Source organism: Apaloderma vittatum, unplaced genomic scaffold (genome assembly GCF_000703405.1).
Source record: "Apaloderma vittatum isolate BGI_N311 unplaced genomic scaffold, ASM70340v1 scaffold5083, whole genome shotgun sequence".
NCBI classification, from domain to species: Eukaryota; Metazoa; Chordata; class Aves; order Trogoniformes; family Trogonidae; genus Apaloderma; species Apaloderma vittatum.
The window spans coordinates 121,999-135,664 of NW_009707437.1; the positions used below are offsets into that span (position 1 = coordinate 121,999).

The 13,666-nt window shown below is 36.9% G+C and overlaps 1 protein-coding gene across 1 annotated transcript in view; it reads left to right on the plus strand.

Moving 5' to 3' along the window:
• Positions 1-13,666, plus strand: part of LOC104271508 (VPS10 domain-containing receptor SorCS1-like) — a gene marked incomplete at both ends in the record, with an annotated part of 191,861 nt that overhangs the window by 32,422 nt on the left and 145,773 nt on the right. Inside the window, 1 exon segment of the mRNA XM_009866192.1 lies at positions 3,059-3,158. Coding sequence (XP_009864494.1) covers positions 3,059-3,158 — 100 coding nt within the window.

Consider the following 13,666-nt stretch of genomic DNA (forward strand, 5'->3'; position numbering starts at 1 on the left):
AACTTACACAGGGATTTAAATTAATTTGAAGAAACATGTATAAACATCCCCCCATACAACTTGAGAAACAGTTGCAACGTGCATGTCTACACAAGACCTAATAAAATAGCACTTACTGTTCACTCTTTAACATATAGTTATTCCAGTAGCTGTGGCTTTTCAGCAGTTAATTCAGAAGGTATAGAGTTCCATCTTTGTGTTTTGAGTTCTACAAGTCCTGGGTTTAGTCCTTTTAGATGGTTTAAGCAGGTGCTTGCTCTGCTCATACTGTACAAGTGCGCTGAGAAGAAGCCTACCACACAAGATGTGCGGGATGTTGGTTAATCTGTATCCATTCTCCTTCAGATAACTGGGACTGAATTTGTTGATCTTACACTGTTATTAGTGCCTGCGTCCTACTGAAGTGCATCTGTCTTTTGCAGCTCTTCCAGGTTAGGCTGGCTTTCTGGATCACCAAAGAGCTGATAGGTTTTTTTTATGAGTTAGGAGTCTCAAGCTGCTTGATATACCCATTTAATGAGACAAGTGAGGAGCATATTATCCAGGCTGCTAATCAATGCCTACTTGTGTATATATATATAATAGGAATAAGGTGAATGCAGGTTGGTGATACACCTGGGTTAGATCCCAACAGAGGCTTCACATGTACACAGTGTTTAATTCAATACAATTATTTTATTGTGCTGCTCTGTGTGTATCTATCACCATTTCTTTGTGTTAAAGCACTTCTAGATGCCTGTCTGCTGTTGTGTAACATTTGCTTACCTTTTAAAATTAAGGGTAATTATAAAGTGGAGTAAGAGGAAATTACAACTTCTAACCGGTAGGTAGAAGGATTGACTATTGCTACTTTAGAACATGATAATGAGAGTATGATCTAGTAGTATCTGCTTTGATTGCTTGTGTATTTGTTCATCTGCAAAAAATGTTTTTCTAAACTTCCCAGTTTTTCAGTTGCTTTTATAGATGTTGACAGAAGCACGTGCTTCCATCTGTATATGTTACCTGTAAATAAAGCTATGAATGCAAAATAATTGCCTAGAGATTTGAAGTAAGAAATAGCTGACAATTCTAAGATTACAATTTGCAGTAGGCCTTCAGTATGTGTTTGTGCTGTGGCATGGGTACTGGCGGCTTTTCTTTAATAATTTCAAAGCAAGTTTTATGGATCAGATTTTCTTCACTCATATCCCTGTTTGAAGTGTCTCATTTTGAAATCACTGTCATTGGTCTAAAGAAGAGCTACTTTACTTCATTCATATATTTTTGTCTTAACTCAGCAGGTCAGATTTGGTCCTTATATTCCTTACATGTCATCAGCCCAAACTTTACAAAGTATAGGTTTTAGTTTTCGGGCAGACCACAATAGAAATATTGATTTCTGAGAAGGTGAGATAAACAAGGAAACCAAAATGAACCAGCAGACCTTGACAGGCCAGTGTTTAGCATCCTGCTGTAGCTCCCTTCTCCTGAATGGTAGAACCTATTTGAAATATTCAGTAGCATTATCCTCCTTCTTAGGTTACTAAGAAGATGGCTTGGTTTACTTTATATGCACTTTTGAGAGAGATGACCTTTCAAAAGGAAAGATCAATCAATGGATGAAAATTTGATGTTAATGTTCTAGACAGCACAGGGGTTCACATATATGACCTTTATTGGTTAAAACATTAGCATCAAAGGAGGGAAGGGAAAAAGCTATGGTTGTAAACTATAGGTTAATTGTTATATGACCAGGACAGATATAGGCAGATGCTTTGATAAAGTTCCTGAATAGAAAGACTCAACTAAAATGCAAATCCACATTTTAGTACAATTCTTTTTAATGGATAAAATCCCAAGCTACTGTCTTCTTGGTTTATTCATATACTAATTGCAATCTCTGAAATCCCAGAAGCTGTGGTGTGAATATAGGTTGTGGAACTTGGTCCAGAAATTTAATGTCCTGCACACTCTGCCAAATAAACAATAAAATAAAATAAAAAACCTGTAAACAGTGTCTGAAATACCTTTGAGAATTTAGCCTGAAAATAATGGGTGCCTAGGGTTTACTTTAGAATTACTTATTTTGGAGTGATTAGCAGAAGAGAAAACTCATGTTACTGCTTGCATGGGAAGTTCTATACGTACCCATTTGTACGCTTTAAAGGCAAGCTGCAGATTTATTATCTGCAAGAATATATTATAGTTTTAAATGTCTCCTTTACCCAGATACATGTCCCTTTTATGCAGTTTGTGAATACCAACTATATTTGTTTGGGCTGATTGTCTAAATCCACTGGATTTAATCAGATAAATAGGACATAGTTCAGGCAAGCACAAGCTGTATAATGAACAAAACCTCTGCTGATAATTGACCTTGTTTCCAGTCACATGTTAACAGTAGATGCTACATGAACTGTGCCCGGTTTTGTTTTGTTTTGTTCTTCCCAGAGACGTGCAGTCAGTGTCACTGTGGGCAACCCTTGTATCAGAAATGTGTTATTTTTTCTACTGAATGGGCACTTAAAGCACACGTCCATATTATCTGCTAGTCTATGTGAAAAAATCTATATAAACTGTAGGTGTAATGATCATGTAGTTAAGTTTGTAAAAGGACATCAATGTGTTTTGCGGAAAACTGGACTCCAATTTCACTGAACAATCAGCTGGAGCAGCTACTTTGGAATATGCTGAGAAAAAACTCATCTAACAAAAATAGTTTAAGCTTGGAGTGTACAATGAATTGATAACTTTAGTCTGTTGCTGTCTGCTGTTTGGCATTTCTGACAATCATCTATATGCAGAATTTAACATTTCTTATTGTACATGTTTATTTTAAAATGCTTTGGGAAGATGCTGGTTTAATTTTTCCTAATTAATTTAAATGCAAATTACAAGCACTCACATGATGCTGTGTGTATATAATTAAGTATCATTATATACTACATGAATCATTCAAAAAGCTCTAGAGAGCCATTTCACTATGTAAAGCCTGACTTATATTGAAAAGCCGCCAAGTGACTTGTGGTTTTGTGATTAAGTGTTTGTACTTATAAAATCTCTCTTTGAATTGTAGGTCAACAGATTATGGGACAACATATGAGAAACTAAATGATAAAGTTGGTCTGAAAACTATTTTGAGCTACTTGTATGTTTGTCCAACAAACAAACGTAAGGTAAGTGATAACGTGGTTGGCTCATTTCAACTTTATGATGCAATTTCTGTCCTGGTGATCTCTCCCAGTTTCTTGAATATCTATTACTTTTAAATTTCCACAAACTCTCTCTTTCTGTCTCCCTCCCCTGGAATAAATATGTAGCTTTACCAGAATATAAGACAACTTGTATTACCTATACTACCTGTCAGTATACTTTAGGGAACATATATTAGTAAAAGACATTAAATGGATACACATTATGGATATCATGCATTAATTGTTTGCTTACCTTCTGGATGGTGAGGATTTTGTTGTCTGAGAGAGACTCATTAAAATAGCAAAAATGTACCTACAGTGGCCAGGTGGTATGTAATATTATTTGTCTTTTAAGTGCTCCCAGTAGTGAACTGAACAGGATTCGACAAATTCCTACAGAGAAAATGCCTTCTTGAAGCCCAGAAGGTTTTAATCATGCAAGCACCCTACTGACTAACAGAATTTACTACGAATTTGTAACGCTCACATATTCACAAAAGGAATTTTATGACTTCTGGGAGCAATTTTTAACAGATTTTTTTGTAAGTTGGAGTATGCAATAGGAAGTGACAAAGCACAGTTCATAATGATGAAGACTCGTATTCTCACATGTACTAACATATGGCTATATTGGTGAATGATATTGTACTGAAAGACTCTCACATGCTTTTAAAAAACGGTTTAACTCATATTTGGTTATAGGCAATCATTACTGCTGGTGTTTTGGTGTGGAAACTAAAAAGTAGTTTAAATCATCCTGAAATTACTAGCGATTTCATTTCAGATTTCCTAATATGTTGGTCCAGAAAAAAATGATTGAAAATAAAATCAAAAAGTGTTTAAATATATGACAGTGATGACACCGTTGTCCTCTTGACTTATTAGCTCTGAGGCTACAGGACTTTATTCCTTCCCCTGGTAAAAGTGTGTTTGCAAACACTGGAGCATAAAACTAGAGTAGACTTTTGGGATCATGCATTTCATTTCCCTGCTACAAGCAGCTGCCTCTATGGTCTTAGCAAGACAGCTATCAGATGCTCTCTTAATGGTATTCCGATTAATGGACTGTAACTATGGAATTCCAGTCCTTAACTATGCTGATGAATTTAGGTTTTGCTGGAAGACCCTCAGAAAAAAAGAAGTTGGCTTATGCTATCTGATTTATTCCTCATACCTACCTACATTCCAATGATTATACAAGACTGGAAAAAGGTGTAGGGATGGAGAGAGAAATGATCATGATCAAAACAAACAAGAAGGATGGGTTCAAGACTACTGATGTAATTCAGATTCAATTTGGGATCTGGCCAAAATTAGTGGAGAGATGTCATCTCGTTGCAGCTGACCCCGATAAAGATATGAAACTTTTCACTAGAAGCTGAAGAACGAAACTATCAGATCAAATTTCCTTCAGGTTTGAGGATTGAAAGCCTGGGCAAAATTAGCTGAGCAAAATCTTCATGATCCCCTAGCTATTGTGGTGCAGAGAAACCTAAGAAGAAACCAAGGTTTTTGCAAACGTGTTAAGCCAACGTAAGTGCAGGCTGGCTTTAAAAATCCTTCACCACCTCTGGCTGCACCTTCCCACTCCCTTCCTCACACTGCCGCTCTTGTGTGCACAGCCATCTGGTGAGCTAGATCAAGAACTAATCTGCCTGAAAACTAATCCCTTTCCAGCTTAAAAAACAAACGGATGAAAGGAAAAAGCTTTCAGGTGGCAGGGTGGAACTGCCCCTTCTGGCACTAGACTGCTCTAAAGTTGGCCTCTAATAAGTATGGGATGGTGCCAGAAGAAAGCTGCAACACCTGGGGTGAAAGGACCTAAATAATGGTCTAAGATTGAGTTTTCCAAAACTTACTTCAGCATGAGCAGAATTAGGCTTGCAGGGAAAACTTTAAGAGGCTCTGCTTATGCTATTTTTGTAGAACATCCTATTACCTTTTAATTTTAGGCATCTATCTAGTCCCGCATGATTAAGAGGGCATGGGGAAGGGTGCAGAGCTATACTATATTTACACACTAAAAGTACATTAACAGTGAAAGCAAAGATACTAAAACTCAAAGTCTTTATCATATCTGCTTTGAATGGAAAGCAGAAGGAAACACACTTTTTGCATCCAAGAACATTTTCAGCAAAAATACCTATTGAACCTGAGACCTGATTCTCCCTCCCCTGCTCCCCCAAATTCTGATAATGTGTGAGAGACTCTGGTTACTTTGAAAGTTACATCTTGTTTCATTAATGTAGGCCAGGTGGGTAGCTGCAGACTTTTTTTTTAAGTGTAGGACTCAATTACTCTAAAATCTATGATTTTTATAACACTCTTACTGTTTGTGTGAAGGGTTTATACACTGCTACAGTTAATACTGGGCAAATGCCAAGTGTGCTTTCACTAAATATTTGTTATCTGTGGTAAGTGGTTTTTCTGACTGCACCTGCAGCCTTTGATGTTCTTTGTGTTCTGCAAGGCATTCTTTAGTAGAGAGAAACAGCTTTTTCAGCAGTGGAGAAGAAGTGGTGAAATTTTTATCTTGAAGCTAGTAAACAGGAGACCTTGCTACAACTGTGAGTCGTTAGTGGAGCTAGCTTGTATGTAATTTAATGAAGCTGCCTTCTTAAAAAATAAAAATTAAAAAATTTAGCACATGCTTAACTTTTAGGAATAGTCCCATTGAGACAAGATAAATGTTGAACTTTTCTGACTCGAGACTGATTCCTTCTAGTGAAAAAAGCCAAGTGTATCCTGTACATGGTATTGTCTGTTCCTTGCAAAGCAGAGCAGTTAGAACAATGCACTCGTGGAATGCTTATAATTAGATTTATTCAAATAATTAATAGATTTGTTCATGAATTTCTAATGATTTTCACATTCTGGAAAATAGCGTGTTGAATAAACTGTTATCATTTGCTCTTCTTCATCTGAAAAAAAAATGTATCTATAAATACACAGGATTTGCAGAGCTTCCTACAGTCTGTGAATGACAATTTCATTCTAAAAGGTGCTGATTTCCAGTCCTTGCCTCTTTATTGAACAAAATTCAGTCCTTTAACCAGATGTTGTAGGCAATGTCATATTACAAAGGAATTCTTTGAAAATAAAAATAAGAACAAAGCTGATTGTTACTTATAATTTCAAGTGATGACCTATTCCCATTTCTTGGTGTTTTTCTGCATTACAGCATTTTCTTAACAAAATTCCAGAAAATGTTGAGCAACATAGCAGTGTATAAGTCCTTGCAATGAGAGGTGGAAACTCCGTTTTTCAGTATTGTCACCTTTCATTGAATTACTGTGTCAACTGGTTGAAAGATTGACGACACAGATGAGGGGGGAATATTTGTAACACGTGGATCTTGCCAAAGACACAGAGCTTGTTTGAGTATTTGTCAACAAGTCTCCAGAAGAGAGAATCCTCGATGTGAAATAAATCCCTAGTCTTAGGTATGTCAATATTGGTTTATTTGTTAGATTCATAGAGCCATTTGTGAGGAGAAATAGAATGATTTAAATGCTTCTACGTGAAGAAATAGTGTTTGGGAATATGCACGGGTGGGGTAAAAATTAAACTAAAAGAGAAATCCAAGTTGATATGTTGAAAACTCATTTTTAGAGTTTTTCATTCACTTTCCTAGAAACTTATATGCACAAGTTTTATTGTCTTTCTTTATAAAAGCCTTTCAGACCGGTTGCTTTTAAGCACAGCGTGGAAGATCATAGACGTATAAAAATAAAAACTGAACAAGTTATGGTGGGGAATTCTACAAGTGGTTTAACTAGAGGTTTTCTTTGACTCAAAAAGTGCTGCTGGTTAATTTAGACGCTGTATCCTTGTACGAAGCACGCTCTGTTCTTTGCAAAAATCCAGTTTGTGCGGGCCATCCTTTCTTTATACTTTCAAACCCCTTGAATCTGTGTATCTCCAGTTAATTAATAAAATGCTAGGTGATAGTATCTGCCAGCAACTTTTATGTTATTTATAGGAATAGTGCATCAGATTTCCCATGGGTTTGTATTTTTTGTGTTAGCTCTTTTGTTTTGTTTTCACTTTTCTTTTTACAGACCTGGTTTGTCTCTTTATTCCTCTGACTGTTCAGATTTTAATTGCTGTGCTGTAGTGTCCTCTTTTTTTTTTCTCTCCAAAGATGAATGGATTACAGATGCCTTCCTCTTCTTTTATGTTTTAGGGTTGAGATTAGCACCTTTATCACAGTGTATTGAGCAATATCCTGTTGTGTGTGTAGCTCCAAGATAATGGTTATTTATTGTAAATATAATTGCATGGATTTCAATGCTGGCTAGATCCCTAACTACTTCAAATTCATTTCTATTAATGAGTTTTAAATGAAAGAAATGGTGGTCTAGCTTTCTGTTCATTTTAACATTGGGGGGTGGCAGTGGAGGGAATACTTGGCAAATGCTTTTATCAGTCGAGATAGAAAATTTACCCTTGTTAGCTGAAAAGGGAACGATTGAGTGCTTCCTTTTATCCTGTGATATTAGAGGGGTTCATTTGCTTCAGGGACATTCTGATATTGGAATGTAAACTTCCCAGTTGTGTAAATGGTAAGACTCAGATCTGTGTGCTTTACATGGCACGTGCTTGCCTGAGAGTTGGGGAAAATGTGCGTAGACGTGAACAGTTCGCCTGACATTGCTGTTTCTGTACAAGCTGCTATCCTCAGTTGCTAAAATCAGGTTGGGAATGCTCCTAAAAATCCTCTCTCTGACCTGTCTCACCACAGAAGCTTTCAAAAGTATGATGTGATGGCAGGTCTTCAGGTTTTTTTAACTCGAGGAAAAACAGTTATTTCTAGTGGTGTCTTCCATGTAGGCCTCTATAAATCTTAGTGTGAAGTCTATCATTTTATACTGGAGAGGTTAGAACTCAGCAGGGCTCTAAGCACACCTCACTTTAGACTGAGTCAGATCCCATGGCTGTCAAGGGATGGCATCCTTAGCAAATTAGGCACAATGGGAGACTTGTAGTCTATGGTCAATCAGTCATGCCAGTAGCCCAAAGTGCTACTGCAGTCCACTCTTGCAGAGATAAAATAAATTGTTCTGTTGCTCTCCTCTTTTCATTTGGAAGGAAAGGTCCTTGTTAGCTGCAGGCTGTGAGTGCAGCCTTCAAAGGGACAGTTGTAAGAGACCAAAAAAGATTGTCTCACAGATATGAATGGTGGCTTTCTGTTGGTGTTCAGGTTTTTTTGATTTTTTTTTTAAATGATGTAGTGCCCAGGAGATTTCAAGAGGTTTAATGAAAGTCTTTGCTTACCTTTTGAAAGGGAGGAACCACCTTGTACTGGAGTGTTTTGCAGATAAAAGCATAAATTTCATCAAATGAAAACATCTGTTTGGATTAAACCCCATATAGGATACAAAGGTATATCAATAAGCCTCCAGATTTGTTTTAAATGTCTCCTATGCTGTGATCACAGATAATGATTCTTCATAGCTTCATCTTTTACATCAGAGAGAGTATTTTGAAGGGAGAGATTCAAGAGAATCTCGAGTAGGATTCATCTATTTTGCTGATCTGATAGGCAGTTTGTGGTAGATAGCACTACACATGCCTTTTCTCCAATGGTCTTCCAGTGCGGAAACAGAGGGGTTCTTCCTCACTTGGATCTTTACTCTAAATACAGTGGTCTAAATCTGTTTCGTTCAGTAGCTTCGGCTAAAGATTTCACCTCCTAATCAGAAGAGAGTTGAAATCCTGATCTACAAGGGTCAGAATTACTATCTGAGACTGCAGGGTTGGTTCGGTGGACTTCTGAAAATACTGTACAAGTGTAATTACTATTCACAGGAAGAGGGATATGTCACCTCTACAATTATGAAATTTTTCATTTCCTTCAGTTCAGCAGTAGTGGTGGAGTAGCTCTACTGATACTACAAGCTACTACTGGTGGTGACTGGAGTCTTATATCCTTTTAGTAATGCATATATTACAATTTTCACTTCTTTTTCTTATACCTTTAGATTCAAGACTAATGTGCACCAGTTAATCAAGTATAGACTTGAGTCATTTCAGAAGACTGTCTTTTCTGCCCCCCACCCCACATGAAAACAAGGATAAGGCCAATTTTTTAATTATTATTATTATTAGTTTGGAAAGGTAGATTGTTCCTCATATCTTTTGGTTATTATCTAACACAGCTGCCATTTAGTATTTCAGTGGAGTCAATGAAGGCCTGAAAAGTGGCAGTGACTGAAGACCTGGTGCTGTATTGTTAGTCTTTAATACTGAGTTCATGGGAAGCTAGTAATTAAAAAGAGTTTGGTCCATGTTAACAAAGTGAAGATGGTGTCTCATCTTTCAGAGTGAATATTTTGACTTTTGAAACGTCTGGCAGCATTCACCACCAAACTTTCTGAATCATGGCTATAGTGTATGACAGCTCTCACAATAGCCATTACACACAAAGCCCTTGCCATTATTCTACATCCATATCTCTTCTTGGATATGAAGTGAAATAAAAGCCCATTTATTCTGCTGCTGCTCTTGTAAGCCTATCAAAAATAGTGTCAGTTTCGACATTTTGCCACTCAAAGCAGTACAACAGTATGCTGGTGTATCTCACAGAAGTCTCCAAGGGCACGCTGAGTATTGAAACAAATGATAGGGAAGTGTGAGCCATGAAATTAAGCTTTAAAGCTTTAAGATCAACCCAGGCTGAGGAAGGTTTCAAAGGTGTTCTTTCTGTTCTAACTCTGACCCCTGTTTTCTGCAAACTGGCCAGTTAAGATTTATGCAAGACAGTCTCTTGTTGAATGTCCTTCAAGCCTTTTGTCATTTTTTAATTCCTCAGTGATTTAACAAATATTCTGAAACAGATGATATCCCTTTTGGCAATGGAGGATATATGCCAGCAGCTTAGAGAGAGCAGAGGAGTGATATGTTTTCGGTTGCAGCCCAAACACAGGCAGCTGGGATTGATGGTAGTGTAAGAATGTATCTGACTACAGAGCAGACATGTCTTATTGTCAAACTTGTAGCTCCATCGATTTCCATAAGTAAGACAGGCTGTTTAAACCAGAAAAGAAGCCAGTTGCCATAAAACTGATTTTTTTTTTTCTTGCTACAAAAAGACTAGCCCCAAGCAGTTGAAAATCAGCTTGTTCAGTGTCCCATAAAGCTGGATTAAAAATATGTACAGCAAGGTTGTTTTCATTTACCTTCTGGATTTTGAGCCATTAAAGAAACATACCTTAATTTCACTTTTATATCATTTAACTGGTTTGTTGCAGTAGGAACATATGTCTTTGGTCGGGAAATGTGGAAACTGTCTTGTTACTATATGACTTCAGAAGTTGTCCTTAAAGGAGAAAAAATGGCATGATGCTGTAGCATAACCATATGATGGCTTATTTGCTGGAGATTGGAACCGATAATGTAAAAAATAATAAATATATTAATATTGACCATAGGAGCTCTGAACTCAACCCTTCCTTGCCATGCTTGCAACAAAGTCATATGTAGTATCTGTTAATTACCAGATAGGGCATGTTTACCAGTAGATGGCAAATGCTCACTCCTTCTCTAGTCCATGTATGGGATTATGAAGAAATGAATGACTAAATGACAGGATAATTGTGTTATACCTTCTGTTTATCTGTACTTGGAGTACAAGGAGAAGAAAGAGAAGTAAATAAACAAGGAAAATATTTGTGCTTATGAAACTTGTGATAAATGCTGACAAATGCAGAGGGAGGACAATAATGGCAAAGATTAATGGATGTAATTGGAAAGTTGTCTGCTGCTAAGAAAAGGTGGAATTTGACTTGTATGCAGATAGCATGAGAATTTGAGACCAGCAACTGATGACTTACATCAAGAATGACAGGTCATTGCGGAAACCACCAAGATTCTTGGAGAAAATGGGAATAATTCAGTGTCTGGTGTGGAAAAGATATTGCAAAATCTGTAGATGAGCTTTTTCCTTTCAATGTAGGATTTAGATTTCCTGTTGCAAGGACAGAGAGAGATTTCTCAGAGCTGGAAGAGGAAATGAAATCTTGAGTCAAAGATAACACAAAATAGAGAATTTGGTGGTTAAAACTGACAAGAGGGCAGTGTTGTCCATATTTTTGTTTTTTGACCCTTCACCTATTCTTATTAGTAGAAAAAACAAATTAAAGAAGGGTGTATAACTTGGAAAGGAAAATAGAATGTCTACTGCAGCTTGGAGAGTAGTGTCATAGAGAGACTGGAGATTTGAACACAAAATTATCCTCCATTTATTGCGACTTGGCTTTCAGATGAGTACAGGTTTCCTACACATTTGCACAAACTGAGTTTTCCTGTGGAGGAGTCTCTTATACCATGTCCCAAAGTGCTGAATTGTGGGCAATGGTTCTTTAAAGGTAGGATTTTTTAGGGGTAAATTGGCAACAAAGGAGAAGAAGCTCTTGAGTAAGTGTAGCAGTGATAACAACAATAATTGGAGGTAGTGCTGAGAGCAGGCTGGAGAGATTGACTGAGCAGACCAAATTATGCTCATAAAGATCTATCAGAGGAGTTCTTGCTATGTATTCTGACACAATGGATCAAGTGCTAGACCACTGTGTCCCCAGAATTTTTCATTAGTAGGGGAGAGTAATCAGACTATGGTGAATGTTCAGGGCAGTTGTGCCCTCACAGTGTTTTTGTGTACACTTGCTAAGAGGGGCACGTGAAGGTCTGAGAGAAATACTTGGTAGTAAACTTTGAGTGTGGCCAACTATTACCATTAATTTGGGAGCCAATGCATTGTTTTCTCGCTTTTTCTTAAACTGGCAATGCAGTTAAACTGGAAATGATGGAATATTTTCAAAAGAAATGTTTAAATTAATGCTTTACTTGACAAGAAAGAATCAAATTTACAAAGTGCAGGAATGTTATGAATAATGGTTCTTGTTTAGAGAAAGGAAACTTTCATATTGATTGAAAAGCACTTTTTCCTATTCAAAGCAATTTTTTATTGTTTTTTTTTCTGTTGAGATCATCAAAGGCTTTTCTGTCTTGAAGAGATTAATGTTAAATTGACAACGTTTTGGGCGTGAAAAGCTATGATCATTTCATTTTGAAATGGTTCCACTTTTAAATTCTTAAGGGATTTACCAAGATAAATCCTACTGAAAACAATGGAGCTTAATAATGATACTTAAATTGCATTCTTAATCACTCTGCTGATTTATTCACTTTTAAATCTATGCCCTTAATTTTGATACAATAATCCACTGAATTCTCCTCTGCACATATGTATTTAGGTGTCTGTGTGCATAAAACCTCTTCATAGTCTGCAATCCCTTATACCTAATTCCTTCATCGATGAAATAAAGAAAATTCGGAGGGAACTTAGTGGACAACAAATGGCAATGGAAAAAAGAGGGGAGAATGATTCTAGAAGTTTAAGCAATTTATGACAGCTGAGCGATACGGATACAGCAAGAACTATCAGATGTGAGTCCCTTGGGAGGACAATTTTCAAAAATATGCACAAAGAAACATGAGGATAAATTATGATCTGATCCTTGTATCCCAATTTCCCTATGTGCAGGCATTTCTCAGAGTTTTGTCTCTCCTCAGTGAAGAGATGCTTATGTGCTTATATAACTTTTTTTTTTCCACACAGACAGACCAAAGATACAGATAGAAAGCAATGAGATATATTCTCCACAAAACTGCACAATTAATAACAGAACCTGCCTAATCCTGCTCCTAAATTAGGAGGTGCATCTTCAGCAGACAAGATTTTCTTTTAAAAAAAAAATCACCTTTCCCTGGTTTAGGGCTCCTTTGAACAGCAAATTGCACACTTTGAACATTTTTTAGCCAGAATGTGTTTTAGGGAACTTGGCCTTGAGTACATAGTGTGGATTCTGGGCTCTCTTTCTTTGCTTATAGGCTGAACACTTTTGTGAACTCTGGTCTTGAGCACATTGTCTAATCTGGATATAGTTTTTTGGTGAAGACAGTTTACTAGAAACAGTTCCTTAATAATGCACATGGCTTTCTAGACATTATGCAGGAAGCATCAAACCATATTTTCTTCTCTCCTATTTATAAGTTAAGATTGTTGAAGCCAGAGATTTTTTTCTCCATGGTTGCTTTGGATTCTGGTGCACAAGTTGTCTCGTATTTATTACTAACGGTATATAATGAATGTGATAGTATAGCCAATCTGAAGATCAGCAGTCTGTGCTTAGCTTTTGGCATTTAGGGAGGAAATGCAAACACATCCATATGCCTTCCCTAATGAAATGTTCTTCAACTCCCAGAAAGTTAAGAACAATTGCATATGAACCAAAGGCAGCCAGACAGTATCATCTGAGGAAGAAAATGTAACAGTTTTTCTGCCTCTGTCTTAAGACCCTCAGTCATTTATGGATTTTGTGTTAATGGGTTCTTGAGAAGAAATATTGTCACCCCTAGTTCATGAATAAGATCAAAGGTATGTTTTGTTAAAGTCACACAGTCATGGGCTGCAAGGATAGGAGCCGAAC